At 37.3% G+C, this 23,744-nt stretch overlaps 1 protein-coding gene across 2 annotated transcripts; it reads right to left on the bottom strand.

Moving 5' to 3' along the window:
* Positions 1-16: 16 nt before the first annotated feature.
* LOC118273192 (transcription factor glial cells missing 2) lies at positions 17-5,171 on the bottom strand. Of its 2 annotated transcripts, none has more exons than XM_035590025.2 (4): positions 5,010-5,171; positions 1,555-1,902; positions 963-1,307; positions 17-850 (listed from the first exon to the last, which is right to left on the bottom strand). In XM_035590025.2, the coding sequence occupies exons 2-4, from the start codon at positions 1,862-1,864 to the stop codon at positions 165-167; spliced, it is 1,341 nt and encodes a 446-aa protein (XP_035445918.2). In that variant the 5' UTR covers positions 1,865-1,902; positions 5,010-5,171; the 3' UTR covers positions 17-164. The 2 variants fall into 2 exon arrangements, with proteins under 2 accessions (XP_035445918.2, XP_035445916.2); XM_035590023.2 differs by having other exon boundaries at positions 25-850; positions 1,555-1,883.
* Positions 5,172-23,744: the final 18,573 nt, after the last annotated feature.

Raw genomic sequence — 23,744 nt, 5'->3', positions numbered from 1 at the left:
TCAAATGAAGGAGATAAATTTCGTTAAAACCATTTTAGGAACATAATGCTTATGATATAACTAGCTATATACATATTTGATGTACTTTAAAAACAAATTAACAACTTAGAGTAACTTACACTGAATATTTACATCATTGTACACAACTATTTACACAATTACTATTATAAGAGTCCGGTGAATCCGTTGACACTCTGATGTTGAACATCAAAGTACTGCTTACACTCGGACATATCATTTGTGAAGGCGCAGTCGGTGTAGTTCCAGGACTGCAGGTCTGGGACGTTGGTCTGCGCGCAGTCCTGTCCGTAGCGGTAATATCTTTGGTCCTGCGTCTCCATCAATGGGGACGTTCTCTCCGTTGGATAGTACTGAGCACCCTCAGGGTAATACGCTTGAGGGATGTAACCCTGCTCACAGAACTCCGTCTGGGGATATCCTCCAAACAGTTCGGGTGATGGCGTCTGACTCGACTCAGAACTACCTGCAGGTCGCTGCCAATCCATCCAGTAAGCTTCTTCAGGCCTGGAGTTTTCGCCATTGAGATCTGCGAACGTCGGCGGAGACTCTAGCGTGTGCTCTTCGAGAGGGAAGTCCAGTCTAATCGGCTGATCTAATTGGAATATCTCTTCTGGGTGGAAGATGTCGTCGGCCGGTAAAGCGGTTGGGTCGTAGTGCTGCTGTGTTTGCAGCGCGGGCGCGGGGGGCGCGGGGTGTGCGGGCGGGGCGTAGCCCTGGTACTGGGGCTCCGCCGGGGACCACGCCGCCGTTACATAGTTCTCCGCAGGCTGCTCGGGACGCCACCGACACGAACATTCGAATGGGCCACACGTGCACGTCAGTTGAACTGCTGCGAAAATAAATAATTACATGTCAATAAATCAATCTTGATGAATAGCTTACTTATTAATAACTTGAAATCGTAAAAGATATGATTAATCTTTACAAAAACTTCAACTCACCTCTTTGGTTGTCTGGTATCAGCGGCGGGGGCTGTGGATGTGGGTTGCACACTTTGTGTGTCATCTGTTTGTCTGGTTTCCCTGTCAGTATCTTATCTGCGATGGCTGCTTCTCTGGCTAGTAGTAACGCCAGTCCCCTCACCCGTCGCCCGGCTCCCAGTGACCGTCGCACTTCACTGGCTCCCTTGGCCTCGGGGCGCGGGTGGTCGTGCGCCCCCTTGGCTTGGAAGAAAATTGCGTGTTCTGTGTGACGCCAGAAGTGAGTGACTGGGTAGCCGCAATGTCCTCGACACGGCAGTACTTCTAATCGTCCTCCGTTACAAAGGCGGTTTGGACAAGGCTTGCCTGTTGGAGGAAAAAAGGTAAATTAGAAAAGTCAATAAACAAATTCATATTCTTATTCGTACATATACCTAGACCTTATCTAAAAAAATGAAAAAGAAACTAAATAACATCACTTTGTAGGTAGTACATGACAGGTACCTATTATAATCATCCTGAAGGGATGTATAGAGAACACATCAATTGTAGGTAAGGATTTTACAAGTTACGAGCTTATACTTAAGTAAGCCAAAAAAAAAGGATATCTTACCCTGCTGTTTTTTGCGGGCCTTGTCACAGATTGCGGGTCGAAGATGGACTCTGGAGCCATCGGGCAGGCGGCAGCGTTGGGAGCATACGAGGACTCCAAGACAGCTCTTCTTGAGGATGTGGACGTTGTGATTGTTAGTGTTGCGCATGGCCCAGCCTGAGGCATGGCGGCGTGCTTCCTCGCAGCCGGGGGGGTACACCCGCCGCACGTGGCCGTCACACCACTCCCCGAAGGTGTCGAAGGCGGCCACGCGAGGCACCACCGCGTCGTTGATGTCCCAGTCGGGAGTCGCCACGCCACCCTCTGCCATGTCCGCGCGACTGCTGGTGCTGCCAGGCAAATGAGGGGCTGTTAATACACCGAATGCAACTACTTAGTACTTTTCATAATCCTCAAACTTTGAATTTGGTGTTGGTGGAATGAACACCTAACTAAAAGTGTAAGGATTTTTATGGAGACAGTAATTATGTTCCAGATGAATACTAAGACTCTTCTGTAAGTGCCTACACACTCACTCATGATATAAATAACCTAACCTAACATACAAAAAAACAGCTACAGAACCCTAGATACTATCATCTATCTAACCAAATCAACGAAAGACTACAACACGAATACCTACACAACATAAGCTCTTTCAAGTTCTTTACAGAATAAAAGTAAACATCCAAATCGCGGAGAAAGCTGTGTTCCCCCTCGCGTGTCTTTATTGAGGCAATTGCTAGAGAATTACACAGTCTGAAGGGGGCGGCCGCGCCTTAATTGGGCAAATAACTTTGTGTAGATATCCACTCACGTCACGAGGGAGTAAGTAAATAAACCATCAGTTTTTCAACATCACTTTAATGTTGCTTACATGATAAAGCAGTAGGTACTTAGGTAGACAGAATCAGATATAGGTATGTTTTTTCTATATCGGTAATGTTGTAGCCAAATAGTATGCTGTGTGTCTAGACTAGTTTTCTAAATTAAAGATACATTTTATGCAGAAAAAGTTTAGATTTTACGGTACGTTGTCGCAGGTTCGATTCCCGCATTCTAACTATTCTTTGTGTGATCCAAATTGTTATTACTTAATCTATTTCTGCGAGCGATGTGACGTGGAATTGTGTTGCTAAAAACCCTCACGAAGTAGAAGAAAACCTTTATTTAACGTTTAATATAAATCTAGTTATATTGCGATAAATACCTACTTACTAACCTAAAACTTAAATATAACAAAACAGCAAAGCTTTCATAACTTCAAACTCAAAATAAACTAGGGTCTAACGCTGCAACAACGTCACGATTTCAATGAGGTTCAATTAAATTCAATTGGCTCCCTCCAGCACCTTCCCCAACCCTGCCTGGCTTGTCCACTCGTTTATTTTATGTTTATTATTGATGTTCAATATGTTAATACTTGTTATGTGCATTATACGACATGATATACAAACGAACCGTAGGTTTATTACGAATGTTTATGTACTAAGACTAAGCTAGTGTTTCAATTAATGTAAACATAGGTAATAAAGTTCTAAGTTGTATTAGTTTGTTATTGTGTAATAGAGAAACATTAATGTGTAATAGAGAACCTAGTAAACATTTTATTTTATAGGTTTTTTACGTATATCGCCCAGGCCGCCTAATACTTAGTAAACGAGTGGTTACCGTATCACCTGCAATACTAGACATTACAAGTGCGTTGCCGACTATTGTTACCTATATTCAACTGTTTCTTTTGTTACCGTGCATCTACACTGCAGTTACTTTTGTATGGTACTAGCAAACCCGACGAACTTCGTTTCGCCACCAATGTTAAATTTTTCCTAAATTTTCTTCGCTATAAACCTCACAAAGCCTGAGACCTTTCCAATAATTGCAAAACCGTGGAAATCGGTTCATGCGTTCTGGAGTTATAGCGTCAGGAAGGAAACCCCGACTTATTTTTACACAATTAATAAGCTGGTAAACGAGCAGACGGATCACTTGATGGATCACGCGATGCACCAGAGGCTTTACAAGTGCGTTGCCGGCCTTTGGGGTTGTTATTAGGGAATCAGGGATTGGGAAGCATGACTCTCCCACACTAGACATTACTCTTTGTAGATCAACGTGTTCAAGTGTTGCTCAGCAATCTATCTTTTTTATCTAATGTTACCGTGTTGCATTTTTTTATTTATAAAAGTTACTACTATTATGGGTTCTATTGAAAATACTGTGGCACTACTATTTTAGTAGTATAATAATTATTAACTAATAATAATTAATAATTATTGTTAGTTAAATTATTATTAAATATTGCTTAGTTAAATTATTATTAACTAATAATAATTTAACTAAGCTTTTGTTTATTGTCACACCTACGTTATCTCTGAAACAATTAAGTGTTGTCCATTGTATGTATTTATCCACCTGCGTTATCTATGTATTCTCGCTTAGGTGCCTAATCCAACGGGTTGCGGTTTCGCACAAAACTGTTTAAAATTTTCAACTTTTAGAGAGTAGAGTTCATACAAATGTTTGCATTTATATCTTTTATTAGAAGCTATATTTTGTACAAGTCCATGTATTACTTTGTATGCTCTCTAAATGCCTCTTTGAATTTAATAAACTTTTTTTGCATAGTTAGGAAGGAATCTTATACTACAGCTACTAAGTATAAAAATAGAAGATTAAGATAAGATATTATAGTATAAGATTGAGTAGAGATTAGAATAAGATTTCTAAGAACAATTAATTTGTCTACGGACTAAACTGAAATCTACTTTTTTATAAAGATTTGCGTCTTTGCTAGTGATAATGTTCTCCTAGTATGTGGTTGGGGTCGGGGTAGGTTTGACACGCGGCAAACACCTAGGTCCTAGGTACCTATTTGAGTACCTAGTGTTGAGTATCTATCCAAATTCTTTTAACAGTTGCCGGCTTTTCGGGGATTAGGAATTAAGGGGTTGTTTGGGAGTTGAGGATTGGGAGTAATTATGAATATTAATAAGAGCGAAACAATGTAGACTGTCTGTTGTATTATTTGCCTATTTTAAAGGCAACGTTGAAGTGATTATACTAATAAAAATATCGATCAGTTATTAATTTGGTCCGTTAGTAGCAACATGTTGTACTGGTGTCATTTGTCTAACATAGTCTTTAATGAATGTTATAAATAAATAATTTATCATGTTCTAAACTTACTAGGTTTTTTATATTAAGTTTTATTTTGACGTAAGTTGGATATCTACACAAATATCTTCATATCTAAAAACGTTTCGGTACTAAACATAAGTTAAGCTTATCTGACAAAAAAATTAACTTCTATATATTCTATATTCAACTTCTTCCTCTTTATCTATTATTTGCACTAACAATGCAGTCAAGTTATGTATATCCCACACTACATTAAATCTACCTTGTCAAGTAAACCTATGCCTAGAACCTTAAAAAAAAAACAAGAATTAAAACAAACAAACAAGGATACTTACAGGATAACCATCTCCGAAGACACGATCCGGATACACAGTCACAATGGAGGTATTCTCAGCAGTTCCTTATAACAAACACAGTTCATTTAGCCACTGCACTTCAATACTACGCGTCAACAGTCGCAGATACTCGTCTGTCCCACACATGTACACGCGGGGAAAGCTTATAGCTCACTAACTTCAACAACAAAAATAAACATAGGGTCGGTAGGCCCCCCCACCCCACCTCACAGTGGGGGACAAACCCAACCAATCACCGAACCCAACTCACAAGCCCCCGCCCACCGACCAATCAAAACTCAGCCTTGAATACCAATCCCCGTTTCGCAAAACATTACGTTTCTATTTTTCAGGTAAAAATGGGAATTTACAGTGGGCTGCCATTTTTAGAATATCGTTATCTGAAAGCGTTTAAGTTATTTTACTAATTTTTTAACTGGATATGTGTTTGGATACTAGTGAATGATTTCTAGGGACATTATCATATTTCAGACTTAATAATACCTATTTTTTTGAGTCATACGAGTTGATATAAGTGCTGTAGGTACTATTGCGTCATTGGGTATAACCAATGTTATGAAATGCTTGTGAAAAGTTGGGAAAAATGTCGTAAATTCCCATTTAGTAACATAACACAAGGTTTTTAAATATTCATCAAAGCTGTAGACATATTGGTTCTTGTACAGTCCAGGCTTATGTTTAGAAGGTACCTAAGTATCCACTAACGATCTACAAAAGCGTTACCGCTAGATCTAGGTTACTCCAGACCTGTGGACTATCTAGCGGGTTACCGGGGCTCCGGGTCGAAAAACAGTAGGGTGGTTTTTAGTCAGTATGAATCTAACACTCTCTCTCGTCTCGCCAAAGACGGGAGAGGTCATTGGATGATTGATAATGATGGAGATTTGATTGGATTTTCTCCCCTTAAAAAATATCTAAGTAGGTTATGCGTAAAGTAAATATGCAGAAGACAATGATCAAGTTACCCGTGTAGTCAGCCTACGTTAGGTAACAAAGAAAATCTTAATTAGGTATTTCCACGTACCTACTACATTGTTAAGTAGCGTATTTTCCAAGTGCAGCTGTGACAGTCTAATGATGGAACATGTTAATGTTATATAAGGTAAAGTGCTCAAGATGTGGAGCGCACAAACGTAGCTACAATAAAATGGCGCGGGGTGCTCCATGCGGGCGCCGTTACGACGTGCGCACGCGCTGGTAGCTTGGGAAACTTTCTGTTGCTAAAAAAATATTGATGTAGTTCCTGGCTCCTTGTTTTAAGTCGAATGTTATGTATGAGGTCTTTTGGGACCAGTTCTAGGGTTAAACAAATAGGTAGGTATCATGGGTAGGTATAATTGGACTATTACCTAACACAACATCTTCAAGAGCATATGTAGCTAGTAGCTACACTGCGAAGATATGATAGCTGAACTGTGAAACTTTGTGACTGTTTCCATTGATACTAAGCTATGTAGCTGTGTGAGGAAGATGTGCAGCTCAAGTAAGGGAGGTAGGGGAGGGATGGGCACTTTTTCACAATTTAATGCATAAAAGTCAGATTTTGTAGATAACCTACATTTATTGCCACTTCCTATTGCTCCATACTTTTGGCTAGATATCTTATAAAGAACTTTCTTATAATAATAATCAGTCTCCTAATTAGGAGGTAATTAAAAAATTAAGTCAAAAGTGCCCAAGGCTCCCTATGGTAGGGAGATATGGGCACACCCGGTGGGAGGCTTGGGCATGGCCTGTAAAACACTTAACATCTATAATAGACTCCAAAAATAAACGTAATAACAACAAAAAAAAACATCTTAAATATATCACGACTTATCTTAAATTAGTTATAACCCATAAAGGCTTATATTTATATTTATCAGCTGTTGTTTTTATTTTTGATCCTTTTGATACCTACCTCTTCTATGGCTCGTAATATCAAATCTTTGGGAATTTCTCGTCGTTAACCTTTCTTTTTGAATCTTCCTGTAATTAAAAATAGTTCAAATAGTTTAATTAAGGCAGATAATTATAATTTTCAAAAGACCTCCTGTACGCAATATAAAGAAGAGAGCATTGGACATGCCCAAACCTCCCTCACATCCGAATGCCCATTGCTCCCTCTGTACACATTTTCAACACAATTATGGGCATTTTTTTTTTGTTTAGGTATTGAAACGTGAATTTTAGTTTAATTTATTAGTTAGTAAATATACAATAGAAATATAATAAAAAATACACATTCCTTTCGTTACTTTTCTTTGTATTACGATCCGAATCCACAACAAAATAGTTACTTTTACGAGTGCATAATCTTCAAATGTGTTTGTGTTTGACAACTGACGGAAATAACAGATAGTCTATAGATGAACAGTTTTGCCAGACGGTAAAGTAAACTACCAAATTAAGAAAAATGAAAAACCTATGACAGGATCAGAATAAAAAGGGGTGCCCATGTCTCCCGACTGCCCATCCCTCCCCTACCTCCCCTACCTATGGGATGTACCTATCGATAATAAGGAAGACATTCATAGTACACATCCAAAACATTTTTATATGGAAAGATGTTTACTATCCAGTCCATAGTAAACATCTTTCCATATAAAAATCATAGCTTAACTATGTAGTCCATTTCCACCACTGCTAAGCTATGTGTGAATATGATTAGTAGAAGCCAAACAGCACATCTGGTTTAAAATCACAGGCGTGACTTGTCGTAACGATCAAGAACATAACACGCGCAATTATTGAAGAACTTTTTGAATATTATCGGATATGATATCAGTCACTTCATGAATCAAATGAACTTAATTTCAGGTTGAATACCTATTGGGAGAAAATAATCATATTAGATAATTTAGGTACTTAGTCGGTAGGTAAACAATACCTACATTTCAGAAAGAATCTCATTAGTTTTACCTAATCTAACTAAAATTGTATGTTTGTAAACGCACCTACGACACAGGAGAAAATCCTAAGGCTATGGGGGCAACGTTTATAAAAAGAATTAGTTCTTTTTAAAACCAAAATAAAATAACACGCTAGTCTTTTGGAAAAGCGGCTTCATAAAAGTAAAAGTTAAGGTTTTACTTTGGTCCAAATTCCTAAAAATGGCGAATTCGTTATCTTAATCCCGTCTTTGGCGGTCAATATTTTTATTGCACTATTGTGTATATTCGCACAAAATGTCTCATAACTAATAAAGGATTGGTTAAAGGCAAGATAATTATGTTGACATGCCATAAAACTATTTTCTAACTCTGCAAATGAATAGAAACAAACACCACGGCCAATAATCCTTCCTTTCCCTACATTAGTTATTGCCGACTGCGTATACACTCACTGCATTGTAGATATAGAATCACAATACAAAGAAATTATAGAATAACCAACAGCGACAGTCGGTGATAGTCTACTGTTGTACCATGTATGAGCCTACTCTACATAAGACAATTGTTTGGCTGGCGTTAAAAACTTTATGTTTATCAGGGATTTGCAATCCAGTCTTTTTATGATTGAAATCAATAACCAGTTTCCATTTCATCTTTAGAGAAACTTCGATTTATAAAGTTTCTGTCAAAAATATGGATGTATCCAAATGTTTTATTAAGATCAGTTATTAATTAAGATGGATAGTTAGTTACCTCTGGTGACATTCATGAGAAGAATAGGGGTGATGTGATGACATTGGTACCTATACATTTTTACTCCCCCCTTTCACCACACCGCTTTTTTATAACATAAGCCGGTAAACGAGCAGACGGATCACATAATGGTAAGTAATCGGCGCCGCTCTGCTGGACATCAGAAACACCAGAAACGTTACAAGTGCATTGCCGGCTTTGTGGGGCTTAGAATTTGGAGGATTGTTGGGAAATCAGAGATTGGGAAGATTGGGGAGAATGGTTATTGGGCCTCCGGTAACTTCACTCATTTCGATGAAACACAAAGTATATACGTTGTTTCACGTTGGTTTTCAAATGTGAGGCTGTCACTCTATACTTAATCCGTCTTTTGTTTGGACCGTTTCACAAATTGAGTCATTGTTTTATTTATAGTACGGCAAAACAGTTTATTACCAATTAGTTACTGATAAGAATTGACAATGAGTGTGCTTCAAACATTATAGCTGCCGAAGCAGCTGTTTGTAGAAAAAGGTTGAAGAAATTGTTTTTTAACCATAAAATGCTTGTAAAACTGTTTGTAGGTATTCTTTGTTATAATTTCTACCTTTTTATTGTTAGCATAATATTGTTTTGTCTACATTAAAGTTAATGTCACCTAGTTTCTGCCGTGTTAAAATTTACCGAAGGACAATATTTATGATTTTGATTATAATCACTGAATCAGCCATCATTACCTAAACAAATTACCTAATACTTTTTTAAAGGATCATTTTGGAATTTTGGAAATCAATAAGAGAAAAGTTTAAAGTATAAGTTTCTTGAACTGCAGTATTTTCCGGCTTCAAATTGAATTTACTTAGGTATAGTTTTATGATTGGTGCAAGAGTCATTCCCCTTCACTTATCGCCTGAGTTGCAAATTGACGCCCAGGACTCGAATCTCGTACAATTTGGCTCCCCCGCCCGCCTCTAAGGAAGTGGCCAATTTGCAAAATTAGGCACAGTTCCGGCCTTAACTGCAAGATAGTTGCTTATTTATATACTGAACACGTGTGAATAAGTTTTCTATGTGACTATAATGTAGACAAGTTTATTGTCAGACACCACCCTTATTCTTCTAGTAGGTGTCGTGAACCCGACTTTGGGATGACACATTTGACCGCAACATGGCTGTATTTAACGTTTCCTTCTCCTAAATGTGATCTCCAATTCACAGAAAACCGTCGTGAAACACGATCGCTTGCGTTGTGTTTCATCACGTGAGTGAGGTTAAAAATCTCCCTAATCTTTGAATCAACAACAATCCTCGAATTCTTAACCCCTAAAGGCCGGCAGCGCACTTGTAATGCCTCTGGTGATGGGATGTCCATGGGCGGCCAGCAGGTCTAGCAATGAGATACATCTTGATTGATACCTACTTAATAATATTTTATTTACGATATGGCTCCAGGGAACCATTAAAAATTCTACTGGTGACACGATATTTTTATGTTAGCTGTTTTTGACACCTTATACACACGCAAGGTGCAACAATTAATTGTTTATTAAACAACAACCCTTAAGTACCATAGTATTAGTAATTGATGTATAAAACCCCAATGGTGTTTTTGCAAATCTCGTAAATCCATCCAAAGTTTTTATAAGATATCACTTACCTACTTAAAACAGAATAGGTATAAATGTAAATATAGAGAAATATTTATAAGTTTAATTGCAAAAGTATTAATGAATATCCTAATGAGGTCATACCTAAAATATACTAGAAGATAAAGATCAAAAATAATTCAAATTATACATTTTTTTTTATTAAAAAAGTTCTTCAAACACATTTTTTAACTTATTAATGTAAACAAACTGTCTATACGCCATCGTATGTAATATAACCACGATTAATAGGGTAGATGACTAATTTTAATGTCCGTCTTGTACATCATTTTAAAACATTAGACACGTATTTTCTTGCAGAACAAATACTTTTGAAGATATATCGATTTGAAATATCGCGTGACGTCATTTCTAGATACATTTTATACGTAGAAATTACGTATTTGCTCCCACTCCTAAACTTTGATTCTTTTTATCTAAGTATTGTTATCTTATATGACAAAATTAAAAATTATACGTGTCAGATATACTTTCATTACCTAACTGACGGACTAAACGATTTTTAATTTTAATTTTCATACCCCGTCACCATCCGATCCCTATAAACAACTTAGGTAGCTATACCTAGACCTGCCTACTAGTTAGTTCGTGTCCCGGCTCTTGACTTGTGGCCAGCCAACTTGTGCCGGACTATTTAGCGATTTAACTTAGTGGGGGATGCTTATCTTTCTCAAGTTTCTGACGGCTCCTTCCTAGATACATACTCTGTATAGCCATGTAGCATTGTAGTTTGAAGATTATTCTTATTGCTACTACTAAAGTATCTAATTCCTTTAAATCCCTGAAGTATGGGTGCATATGGACAATGTAACATTCATTTTTGCCTAGTTGTGTTATGAGTTTCGTTTGGCTTTTTTGTAAGGGGAATGTCATCCAATGGCTTTTCTCGCCTTGGGCGAGTTGAGAAGGAGTATCGGACTCTTATTGACTAAAATTAACCTCGTTTCTACTCCTACCCTTGTAGCCTCCGGCTAACTCGCTAGTTAGTCCGCAGCTCGGGGCAGGCTAGGAATTGACCTTTTAGCAACTGCTAGAAGTTCTTTTACACATAATATCTATGACCACTCTTTTATCTGATAAATATTTATTTACCAGATAACTCCTAGTCTTTTTTAAAATAAAAGTTCTTTTATTCACAGTAAACGAGTTGCTGTATTTGTCAGTGGAGGTTCGTATCGGGAGTCGGGGAGTTGTGAACAAACACGGAATTAGCAGTAACAGCGCAGTGTCAACAGTGATCAAAGCGACATGGCGACATGTGGCTCGGCGATACATTTTCACACGCGTTTTCATTCGATTTAAAGTTTCACTCGTGGCACAGAACTCTATTGTTTTATGTGCACGAGTGCATACAAAACGTTTTGTGTTTCAGGCTTTCTGTTTGAAGTGCAATTGTTTGTATGGATGTAAAAGGAAAAATAAAACCAAAGCAACATATACGGTATGTGCACCAAATCCGTGCAATCTTTACTTATTACTTTTCAGTAAAAAGTCCTGTCTAAATTATAGTTAATATGAAAAAAATACACCTCCAAAAATTGCATAACATTCGTAGCTTCCATCAGCACTACAATATTAGCTACCAAATTCCTCCACAAACGAGATAGGATCCGTCTATCAACATAATACAGATAAACCGTACCAAATCAACTACACGTAGCGATCTGTTCATGACGTCACAGATAACCCTTTGCGGCCATTGATAACCGATCTCATATCTGCATTGTCCCCACATCCCCATCCCATGAGCTTTCCACACAAACGGAGCTCAAACAAAGGCTCAAATTAAACAAAATCCGCAGACAATCGCGTTCCAAGAGAGGTATACATGAAAGAGAGTTAATCAAATACGTATTTGGAAGTTTTGTACAAATAGCACGCCCCCGCGGCAACTGTCTCGTCACAAATGCATTGTGATTGACCTCTCCCGATTGTGCGCGGTGTAACTAATGCGTTTGGTGAAAATGCGCAATATTTCTGACTTTAGCTCAGTATCAGCTTGGCCGGGTGCGTTCGCGTGATTGTCTTGTGCATGAACTGTTCAATTTAATGTCGATTGGATTATCATGGTTGTGTTGAGTATCATTCTTGTGGGTTTTGTATGATTTATTATGTGTACACTTTAACTTTTGACTTTTGTATCAATCATTTCTGTTCGTTCAATATTACAGAGGACGAGAAGACGAATGTTGCATAACAGTAGATGTTTTACATATGTTGACCTTTTTATATGACAATTTAAAGCACTTTTATGCCTTTGATGATTAGTTTATTGATTTTTACGTTCTTTTTTATTAGAACTTTTAGATTTGTAGATATTGCAATTTGATTAAAATGTGGCTCCTGTTATTGTAGCTGAATCCAGTGTAACCAGTGATCGTAGGACATGGGATTGCATCTTCTAAAGTTTAAGCTTACATAGTTGGTTGATTGATAGTTGACGTCCATTGCCTAATGAAAACTTCCTACCTTTTTTAGGGCATAATCTGGTAAACAGATCACCTGATGGTAAGTAATCGCCGCCACTAATGGTCACCTGAAACACCAGAGGCGTTACAATGCGTTGCCGGCCTTTTGGGGGTTAGGAATTTAAAGATTGTTGGGAAATCGGGGATTGGGAAGATTGCAAAGGGGGGTAATTGGGACCTTTGTTCAGCAATTGATATCTTTCAGCTAATAATGACGTGCAAAGCTTTTAAACTGGTATAAAAAGTCCCTGATTTTAGCAGTGAGCAATAAATTTATGATTTTATGAACATTTATATGATGATAAAGACACAAGGTGAAAACTCATAGTTGTTGTGAAAGGCTGTAGGTGTGTGTTAGTTAATTTATTGTCGCCCGTTATCTGTAGGATGCGGGTGCGCGCGCGCCGCTCAGCAGTCATGGCGACGCCCCACTCGCGATAGCTGCTACATTTTAACATGCAGCACGCGACTGATGACAACTGCTGCTTTATTTTTATATTACATTATATTGTTAGTAAAATGCACTGTTTTAAATTAAAATGTTAGGCCAAATATTTGGACAGTATTGGGCTAAAAAATGTCATGTATTTCTGGTCAGTTAATTTAAAAATGTCTTGTGGTCGGAAAAATCCTGCTTTCTGAGAGGTATCTTGTCGTGCGTACTTACCTACTGTGAGATTATTTGTTAAACAAATTATAGCTAAATCAACTAGAGACATCATCTGATATAAAAATTAAAAATATCAACGAATGTTTGCAAAATTCACAATAGTCAAAATGCGAATCCTTTTTTCATGCACCCCGACCAATTTGTTGATTCATTTGAATTTTCAAAATCGTTTTATTTTGCATAAACATGGGCTCGGCGCGACATTTCCGCATAATTATACCAACGTATGAATAGAACAGATTGATATACTGCGGTATTATACAAATTGCACTGCGTTATACACATTGTCACCATTGTCTGATTATAGCATAAAATTGATATTTATTTTAGTACTCACTTCAATACTTTTTATACATTGAAAGAAGACACGTTTCTACTAAAGTTCATGAATAAAAATTACCTTAAATAAGCCCTACTTTAATTTTATCCATCACTATCTAAGTAAGTTAATAAATAAATTACAGTGTAGCCAAAGTTCCCCTCTAAAATATAATTTTTGACGACTGGCAATATTATGGAAGTAATTATGGTCTCACCGGCCAACCCATTTCACGCTAACCCCAAAAACAATGGCCATTCGATGGGGAAGCTATGGGGTGCAATCTAATAAACGAATAAAGATGTTGCGTGATTTCTAGATATCATAACGTGGGAACCTTGATTGGTGGGATTAATTAATTGATGTTCATTTGTGGTTCACCGTGGGAACTGGTGATAGTAACGGTTTTGGTGCCAATGATTCATATTTTGGATGATCGGGCCTATAGATCTCGTAGGACACACATGCATTACGTATGTGGCTGAGAATATGAGTAGATATCTAGATACTTTGATACCTACTTTAATAGCCAAATTACCCCCTCCCCAATCTTCTTAATCCCCGATTCCCCAACACTCTTAAATTCCTAAGCCCCGAAGAACCGGTAACACATTTGTAACGCCTCTGGTGTTTCGGTCTGTCTATTGGCGGCGGAGATTACCTTCGATCAGGAGACGGAGACACAAGGATACATTTGAGTGATAGTGTCAAGAAAAATCGAATAAAAATCCGTTACTATGCAATTCTCTATTACTACAGCCAAATTACAATTGACTATCGCATTGTCTGTCTACAAAATTCTACAACAAATTTTTAAAATTATAAAGATAACAAAACCCATACACATTTCGAATGATAATCTGATATTCTTTTAAACTCCGGAAATCCGATATTTCACATAGCATTGAAATATTTAAGGTTAAATGTGGCTGGCGGACCATTAAATTTTATTTCAACCCGCGAATTGGGAAGGGTGGCTGGAGTTGGGGCTCGTACACATAAATAATGGCAAAAAACATATTGCGTCTGTTGCTCCACTCATTATGCGCAATTAGCGACGATTGTGACAGCGGCTACCATGTGAACGGATTCCGTTTCATTGTCAGATTATATGTTATGGTCTTTAAAAACTTTGAGTACTTTCTCAGCAGCGCGTGCCGTTTTGATTTACGTATATGTCAAATCTGTCTTAGGAGATGTATTTTTTTGGATAATTTTTATTTGAATTTGTTTATGAAAGACACACACATAATTTATGATTTTCTGGTTTTAGGTTCTAAATTAGCAATACTTAAGTCATTACTACACAGTGATTTAATAACTAAATCTCAATTTATAGCCAGTTTTAAACTAAACCTAAATTCTTGGCAATTTAACGCTCTCTCATATAACAATACAAGACAAAGATCACAAGGGAAATTAGATGACAAGAATGACAGTTAAACTTCAATTAAAAGAAAAAGAAATTCAATCCAAAAGTAATTTGTAAATTCGCCGGTTAAACAACGTTTTAATGCATTTATTTAACTTAATACTTACTGCCCCTCTGTTTGTGGAGCGCATTAGTAAAATTAGAGCGGTGGGAAAGGGTTGCGCGCGCGCCACCACGAATACTTTATGTTTATTGTTATTAGAACAATATTTGTACATCCGAGATGTACGGTTATTGCACACGTATCGTTTACAACGCATCTGCAAATTACCTTCGTATATTTATCGATAGACATAACAATCATATTTCATCGAGTATCTTTTATTATTCGATACGGTAAAAAGTGTGTTTTAAAAATGGGGAAGTTGCCATAGAAAATATTATATTTCCGGATTTAGAAAAATTAAAGGTATATTCTTCATGTTCAATGATCAATCAGGATCCCCTGTGGTCAGTGGGATGTGGAAACATGCTAAAGCTATTGTGATCCCATCGATGGACGTTTAGCTGGTAGTGTCAATAGCCTGTTGGACAGTGGGCACGCGTCCTACCCATTGTTGACCACGATTGATGTATTTAACCGAATATTTGTTTACAATATACATAATAGTGGACTTTAATGTGATTTTAACGAACGTTACTTATTATTCGGCTTGTGTGACAACGTGTTATAGAAACCTTTAATTCGAAAGACAAGCGTGTTTAGATAAATCTTCTTTAAATTGATTTTACGCGGTATTATTTTAGTTTGTATTGTTATAATGTAAGTACAGTCAGCTAAGTCATTTAGTATGCAGGTAAGAAAATTAAGGTGGAATTAGTATAGACAAAGCCGGTAAGGGGTAAAATGTTTTTTTTATAAATAACTCTTACCGACGTGAAACAACGCTTGCGTTGTGTTTCGTTAAGTGAGTAAGGTTACCGGAGGCCCAATTACCCCTTCCCAATCTTCTCAATCCCCGATTCCGCAACAACCCTTTAATTCCTAACCCCCAAAAGGCCGGCAACGCACTTGTAACGCCTCTGGTGTTTCGGGTGTCCATGGGCAGCGGCGATTGCTTACCATCATGTGATCCGTCTGCTCGTTTACAGACTAATACCATCAAAACACTACTGGTCGGTTCAGTAGCCAATCAATATAATAGTCATTGTCTTTATACTGAATTAATTTTTATTTCCTAACTGCATACCAAAAGATTTGGTTGACTATACTTTGAGTGTTCGTCAGGTTCTAAACCTTTGCCAAAAATATTGATTTCTATTGTCAGATCATTAATAAGATGGCATACGTTAGGGGTAGTATTGATGCAATTTGCGCCGGTGATAAAGTGCACGGCTGACATAACGATTACTGGTACAAAATACTAATGCTGTGTGTGCTCATTAGATTGTATTTTGGAAAATTTGATGACTTATATGAAAGGGTTACTAGAATAACAATACGCAGTTTTTTTTTTGTATGATTTTTGAAATATTTTACGGCAGGTATAGAAAGCTGAAAGCTAGTAATAAAGTAAGTAATCAATGTCCGTTGTTCTCTTGTAAAATATCGTAAGCAGTAGTCGATTGCTACGAAAATTAAAAAAAAAAACTCTTCACGTTAATTGATTTTGGAAATATGTAACTGTTTTCCAAATATGTATTGATGAAACATTTGTATCCAATATTAAAACTGCATTTTGTTTCTCATATTATTTGTGGTTCACAATATTTTACTTTAAAGTCTTAATACAATAAGTCAAACAAGCTTAAAAGATGTTATTGTTATCACACCAGTTCTTACCCTACCTTTACCGCATCGCGTTATCTTGCACGCGTCGCGCGTTACGTGTACCTGGCGCGTGCGATGCGCGTGGGCACGTATGCGCCTGCGCACCGGTGCGTGGATGCACGTGGGTGCGCTCGCGCACATCGCCGCGGACATGGTCATCACTAGAGTGCTGTCTCTTGTTCAGCGAAGGTCCATTTCACATTGTCATGCAACAATTGAAAGCATTAAAGAAATATATTTAAAAAGAATATAAAATAAGGTAGTGTTCCCAATTCATGTTTAAAAGTGTCGCAGAGAACATCAAAACGCCTACTTGACTTTTGTCCGACATTTGCAAAACGTCATTCAAGTGTTAAGCTCCCACAATACAGTCAAAGGGAACACACAAAAGAAATCAGTGTCGGATGCGCCCGCGCATAATATTGGACATCAAATCGATGCGTTTACGTAAATATAGACTAGGTTTTATTATCTGCGATGTTTGATTGTGGTCGGGCGGTGTGTTCACCCCCCATTCAGCAAGGATGATTGATCTACGGCAGATTGACAGATTTTTTATGTAACCAGTCGAGGGTCGCTGGTTCGATACCGACGAGCGAATATTAAAGGCAATTGTTGTTTAATTTTTACAGTGGTGGGGTGGCTTCAAGTGTTGTAATAATGTTTTGATAATAGCAGTATCCGTTCAGCTCATATTTCTTATTCAGAGTGCGTGGGAGCCCGGTGATTGTGGCTACTGTCTGTTTGAAGTTGGAATCTAAATGTTCGGCGGCGACCGTTAGGAACACCTTGTTTTAATTTAATGACAAATATTGTTGTGCATGTTAACTAATTCGTTCATTCGATTTTTTACTGTTAAACCAATTTTTTGTTATACTGTTGACATAAGGAGGGATTAAGTAACTTTTTTTAAAAGGGTATCCCTTCAAAAATTTATAGTGGACACCTCCATTTTTTAAGTTGGGTAATATACCTAAAATCTTTTCTTAAGTCTGAAAAATACTTACTATGCTGAAAACCGCATCAAAGTTGGTTCAGCCAAACGCTGTTAAAAAAGTTTCTATGGAGAAAATGTGATAATTGGCTGTAAATCTGCTGATCTTTTGAAGTTTTGATCAGGCGTCATTTTAAAAGATTGAAAAAACTACAAAAGGATAATTAAACTCGTTTAAAAAAAAAGTGTTAAATTTCATTAGATATCACATTTTAATCTGTCACTATCGACAGCTCGCCATTGAGATTTGACCCTCGACGGGTGCCTATTTGGCTTAGTAATTTTTTTACGAGATTTTTTACCCGCGCTTGGACAATAGACTCGGGACCATTCGATACTTTAGCACAATGTACCCACTGATCCTCATTGATCGCCAATTACTGGACATTAAGTACCTTAAACGCTTTTCATATACGTTATTTGTAGCAACAAATCAAATATGAAAAGAAATACCGCACAATGGCCCGTTCAAGATCTGCATTCAAATATTTCTGTTAGCTCTTATTATTTGTTCGATAAGCTTGTTTTTTTCGGACACCACTACAATGCAATGGGAGCTTATGTTTTATTGTGAACCCGATTGGATTTTGCGATAAAGACGAGGTCAAAAGTTGGGAATAAAAATAGTTATGGTACTGGTATTGACACCAGTATTTGCACATATTGTGCCGAATTGCTGAGGTCCTGTAGAGCACTATTTTTTTGTTATAAAGTGGACAATTTGTATTTATTTGCAAAGGTTTCTTAACATGGCCATGATAGTTTTTTAAAAAAAGCCAGATTAAAAACTTTATTAGAAGAAATAGGATTTGGTTATGATAAATGATATTTATTTTTGCAAATAGGTTACAAAGTAACTTTTACACGTCAATCTCTTAAACAACTAGATGAGGCTCTCTTAAATAACTAGTTGACTTCTAAAATACAGTACCACAGGTAGACAAACAAATATTCGGCATCATATACGCATTCTGCACGTTTGGGGTTGCTCGCGGCCGCAACAAGGTGTGCTCGTCGGGTGCGCACGCGCCGCTGAGTCCATTGTCACGCCCGACACGCACATCATACAATACCAATGAAGCGCGCATAAGAACGCGCATTATTGTACATTTATTGCGCATCTTCAAAGCTTTGTTAGCTTTGTTACGTATTTTATTTGCTTTTTATCAATAAAAATGTCGGCCGACAACGATGTATGTGTTCACGCTATAATTCGGCCACAGTGATTCCTTTATTAGTTGGATTGTTGAGGTTTTTTTTTCAGTTTATCGAAGCAAATAACGTTCTCAGATTACTTTTTACTACTATTTTTGTAGATTAACGTGTCGTGTTACAATTTTCTAAACTTGTAACATAGTTTTTTTTACAAAGTAACATAATTGGGAATTTGGGAATGCTCGTACATTTTTTATTCAAATACTAGTTGATCCGGCAAACATCGTGCCGCTTCCAACATCATTTCCTCACCTTTTAATCCTTCCCTAGACTTCAACAAATAATTCAAGACCATAATTAGACAAATCGGTCTAACCGTTTTCGAGTTTTGGCGAGACTAATGTTCAAATACTGTCGCTACCAATTCTTTATAAAATGACAGAGATAACACGATATTTAAGTACAACTTAAAATTGAGTAGCATTTCAGTATTCGGGGGTAACGAACATGAATTCATTTTTATATATAAGAGATAAATCAAAAGCTTCTATCACACGCAGACTTCAACTACCTTCTCAATCCAAGTAATATGCGTCAGTTTCCGTCTGGCAGTCCCACGGTGATTCATAGAACACTCGAGACGGTTCGTTATAGTCTTGGTGGTCATCTGAGAGCGGAGCCTCGCCGTCTAGGGGCTCAGCAGACATGCGGGCCTCTCACTGGGTCACGACCGAGATGGCGACGCCGACGGCTAGTCCATGTTGCACGTAACTCACTTATAATTGGGACTAATTCAATACAAGCTTGAGGAAGGTCACTTATGTGCATGAGATGGACATCTGCTGTGACGAATGGGCTAATAGGGATGATGACGGGGTATGAAAATTAAAAATGTAATTAGTCCGTCAGTTAGGTAATGAAAAAATATTAGACACGTATTTTTTTATTTTGTCATATAAGATAACAATGCTTAGATAAAATCAATCAAAGTTTAGGAGTGGGAGCTAACTACGTCACTATAGAGTATAAAACGTACTCTAAAGTGACGTCACGCGATATTTCAAATGGATATATCTTCGAAAGTATTTGTTTCCGTAAGAAAATAAAAAATACGTGTCTAATATTTTAAAATAATCTACAAGACGGACATTAAAATAAAAATTAGTCATCTACCCTATTGTTTAAAGACAAGGAGAGGTGGTAGGTAGGAGGTGATTGTATAGTTTAAAACTTGGTAATTCTCTAGGTTTCAAAGCTATTAACGGTAGGGTAGAATATTTGACAGTTCTCTAGGTTCTAAAGATATTCATGATAGGGCAGTATGTCAATAATAGGTCTAACCACAATAATTATCTACTTAAACTGTTTATTAAACGTGATTAAGCGTTTTACTCCATCTATTGTTGAACAACCGCAACCGGTGTCAATTTTCAGCAGAGCCACACGACCGCCTCCAAATATTGTGATAATCCGTCCGTTCTCCATTGTCACTCGATGACTTGATAAAAAAATAATATAAAAAGTCCATCCGCAAGCATCCCCCGGGACCACTCCATAGCGCACTTCTTCCCTCATTCCCATAATCTATTCCAATTAACTGACAGCACCATATTGTGATATTAACACAATGAATACTCCCCTCTATAAAGTGCAATCTCTATGATAAGCAATAATAACCCCTCTTCCTAAGTAAGCTACGGTTCACATTTGTACTGGCCGTGATTTGATTACTTTTTACGTTTTGGTACACTTAAATAGGTCTTATTGTTGGTACGTGTATTACAATTTTGATTATTTTACTTATAACCGTGACAAAAGGTTTTAAATGGTTTTATTTCTCATCCGAATATCTGACTTTTGTTTGGTGTATTAACATAACACGCGAACATTTGTATGCTCAATAAAGATATATCTGCCTGGAGCTTCAGAAAACAATAGGCCTGATTTTAATAATTGTGGACACTTTACTCGCGTAACTCTTTGGCGTGATGTTAATTATGTATTATGGTTATCGGCTTACTGACGTAACTGTTTGACGAGGAACTCGACTAGTTTCAAACCATGCTAAAGGCTCATATTCATGAGCAGCATTCTGCAACCCAGAACACCGACGCGTGGACTGTCACGCTGCTATTGACTTCCTCATTTCGTATACTTTCCTAGTCAAACAGTTTCGTGAGTAAGCCGATAACCAAATAAATAATTTACTATAATAGTAATTTAGTATGTCTCACGATTCACGAAAGTTATAATACAATTATAGTATTCCTGATGTTATATTATTAACTTACCTAAGTATTATAATAAGTAATCTATATTGTAATAAGTTAATTACATAGTTTTAGTGTCTAAGTTAGTTTGTAGTTAGTAATTTATCACCGATGACGTTACACGCGGGTCAGGTGTGAGCTTGTTACTTGCTACCATCAGCTACTGTCGTAATCAGGGCATTACACCTCAGTTCACTGTCATGTGGGTTTCCTTGTTACAACTAACTGTTTCAAACTGATTAACTAATCGCACTTTTTAAACACGTTGGCTGTTGAAGCTTTGCCGTCGGATGCAAAGAGCGACGGCCGACGGCAATCTGTAAAAGTGAAATTAGATATTAAATGCTTCTTGAATTTGAACCAAATAGCAATGCTTGTTTATATTAACCAACTATAACTTATTAGACATTATTTATTACTCTTTTGTGCCTTTAGACTTAAGTCGTTCTGTCTCATGCATTAAATTCACTGCGGAAAGTGGAAACAGTCGTTTTCTTTTTTCCTCTTATAATATCTTCTTATTTATTTAGTTACGGGTCCAAGACATGTCACCGTGACGCACCGGAAATCAGTGTTCCGGTGTTTTCATGATTGTACATATTTATTGTAGATCCTGACTTACAGGAGTTGCAGCGGTTTAGGGAGTTTGTGGCGGGATTGTCCCAAAAAGAAAACTAACTTTATTATACACGTTGTAAAGTTTGTACATTATGGAAATCAAAGCCTTTGATACATAGGAGTTGTTTAACATTATTTTACGCAATCATGGCCTTAACATTATTATGAATCGACACTCAATACTCGACCGACAGGCAATGCCTATATTAGCAAAAATCTGCAACTACAACATAATATTCCCAGCCATCCAGTTTATTCCACCTGCCACATCAAACGGAGACAAATTGCCGATATAATCTCAATCTACAATCATTCACGGGTATCCGTCGGCTAATCCCGACAGACCCGGTCAACCCCACGCCGCTGATAGTAGATGGTTGCTATTAACCCTGATACCATCGCCATTGTCTTTGCCCTTTCCCACAATCCGTCGATTAGGGGATTAGGGTTGCTTGCACAAACCCAGCAGGTCAAGCTATACCAATCTATAACATTTATCATTGGATTTTCGACCTTATATCAACATGATAAAGTTGATAATTTTATAGAAAAGTTTGACAGAAATGTATAGGTTGATATGCTTCAGTTTGCACCGTACGTTACCAAGTTAGCTCTCTGATAGTAATGAGTTGTTTTCGAGGGTTGTATATATCTACCTATTAATGTGATTGGTGATAATGTCAGACGCAGTTTTGATCAAGTTTTAGTGGGAAATGAAACAGTTTTTGGCAGTGGAAAGAAAAATAAGGACTGGACTTTAGAGAATTGGGTGAATATGGAAAACTAAAGCCTTCGTAGTTTTCATGACTGAATAGGAACTTGAATTGGCATGAGTAAGTCAAAAAGATAATTTAAAAGCTTTGGATCATGTCTAACTTCTTAAGGTACGCAAGATGTACTTTAATGTGGTTACTTAGGAACGAGCAAAGTAATCAAGCAACCACTAATAATCAATTTAGTGCAGCTGTAGAACCTAAAAAGCCAGCACGTGCTAACATACTTAAGGTAAATCGTCAAAAACGATCGGTTTCCCACACAAACCGCAACGGGTGCTCGATACAATCGATACACCGATATAATCGAGAAACTATGAACTTTATATCGATATAAAATTGCTGTTTGTAACGAGTGACGTTCTCAGGAGCGGCAGGAGGTTTGGGGGCGACGCTATCTTCGTGTGAGATCTTCTGATTTTACGAGTCAATACAACTTTAATGGTCGCGTTGTAAAATTACGATTATTGTTTACGCCATTCTGCCTGCGACAAACAGCAGCTACTTAGTAATTGTTATTGTATTGACTTGTTTGTAAAGAAACGGTAACAATTATTAAAAGGTTTCACGGTGATACGGTTACATTGGTAGACTGGTGCTTAGCGTCAATAAAACGTTTTCGGGACTTCTGTGGTTGTCCCGAATACTTTCTTTGTTTTTTTTTTTACTAAAACAGTTTGAAAAAAAAAAGGTCTGTTTTACAACTTGGTTTAAGACCGTGTGGTAAATTGTTCATAATTATCGTAAGTTTTGGAGAGTGACTGTTGAGGACAATGTTTATTACCGTTTTTTTGCTAAAAGTATTAACAAATTAGCACAAACTGTAGCGTCCTTATGGCGTTTATTGAAAGTAAAACGTTCAGGGTATCCTTTGAAACCCATGAGTATTTTACAAGCATTTTTTTTCTAGTAACTCAGTAAACGCAGTAGCTCTTTGACTTGACTTGACTGTAATAAAATTGTAACAGCTTA

Source organism: Spodoptera frugiperda, chromosome 1 (assembly GCF_023101765.2).
Source record: "Spodoptera frugiperda isolate SF20-4 chromosome 1, AGI-APGP_CSIRO_Sfru_2.0, whole genome shotgun sequence".
Taxonomy (NCBI): Eukaryota; Metazoa; Arthropoda; class Insecta; order Lepidoptera; family Noctuidae; genus Spodoptera; species Spodoptera frugiperda.
Note: the sequence above shows the minus strand (reverse complement) of the source record. Positions and strands in the feature narration are given on the sequence as shown.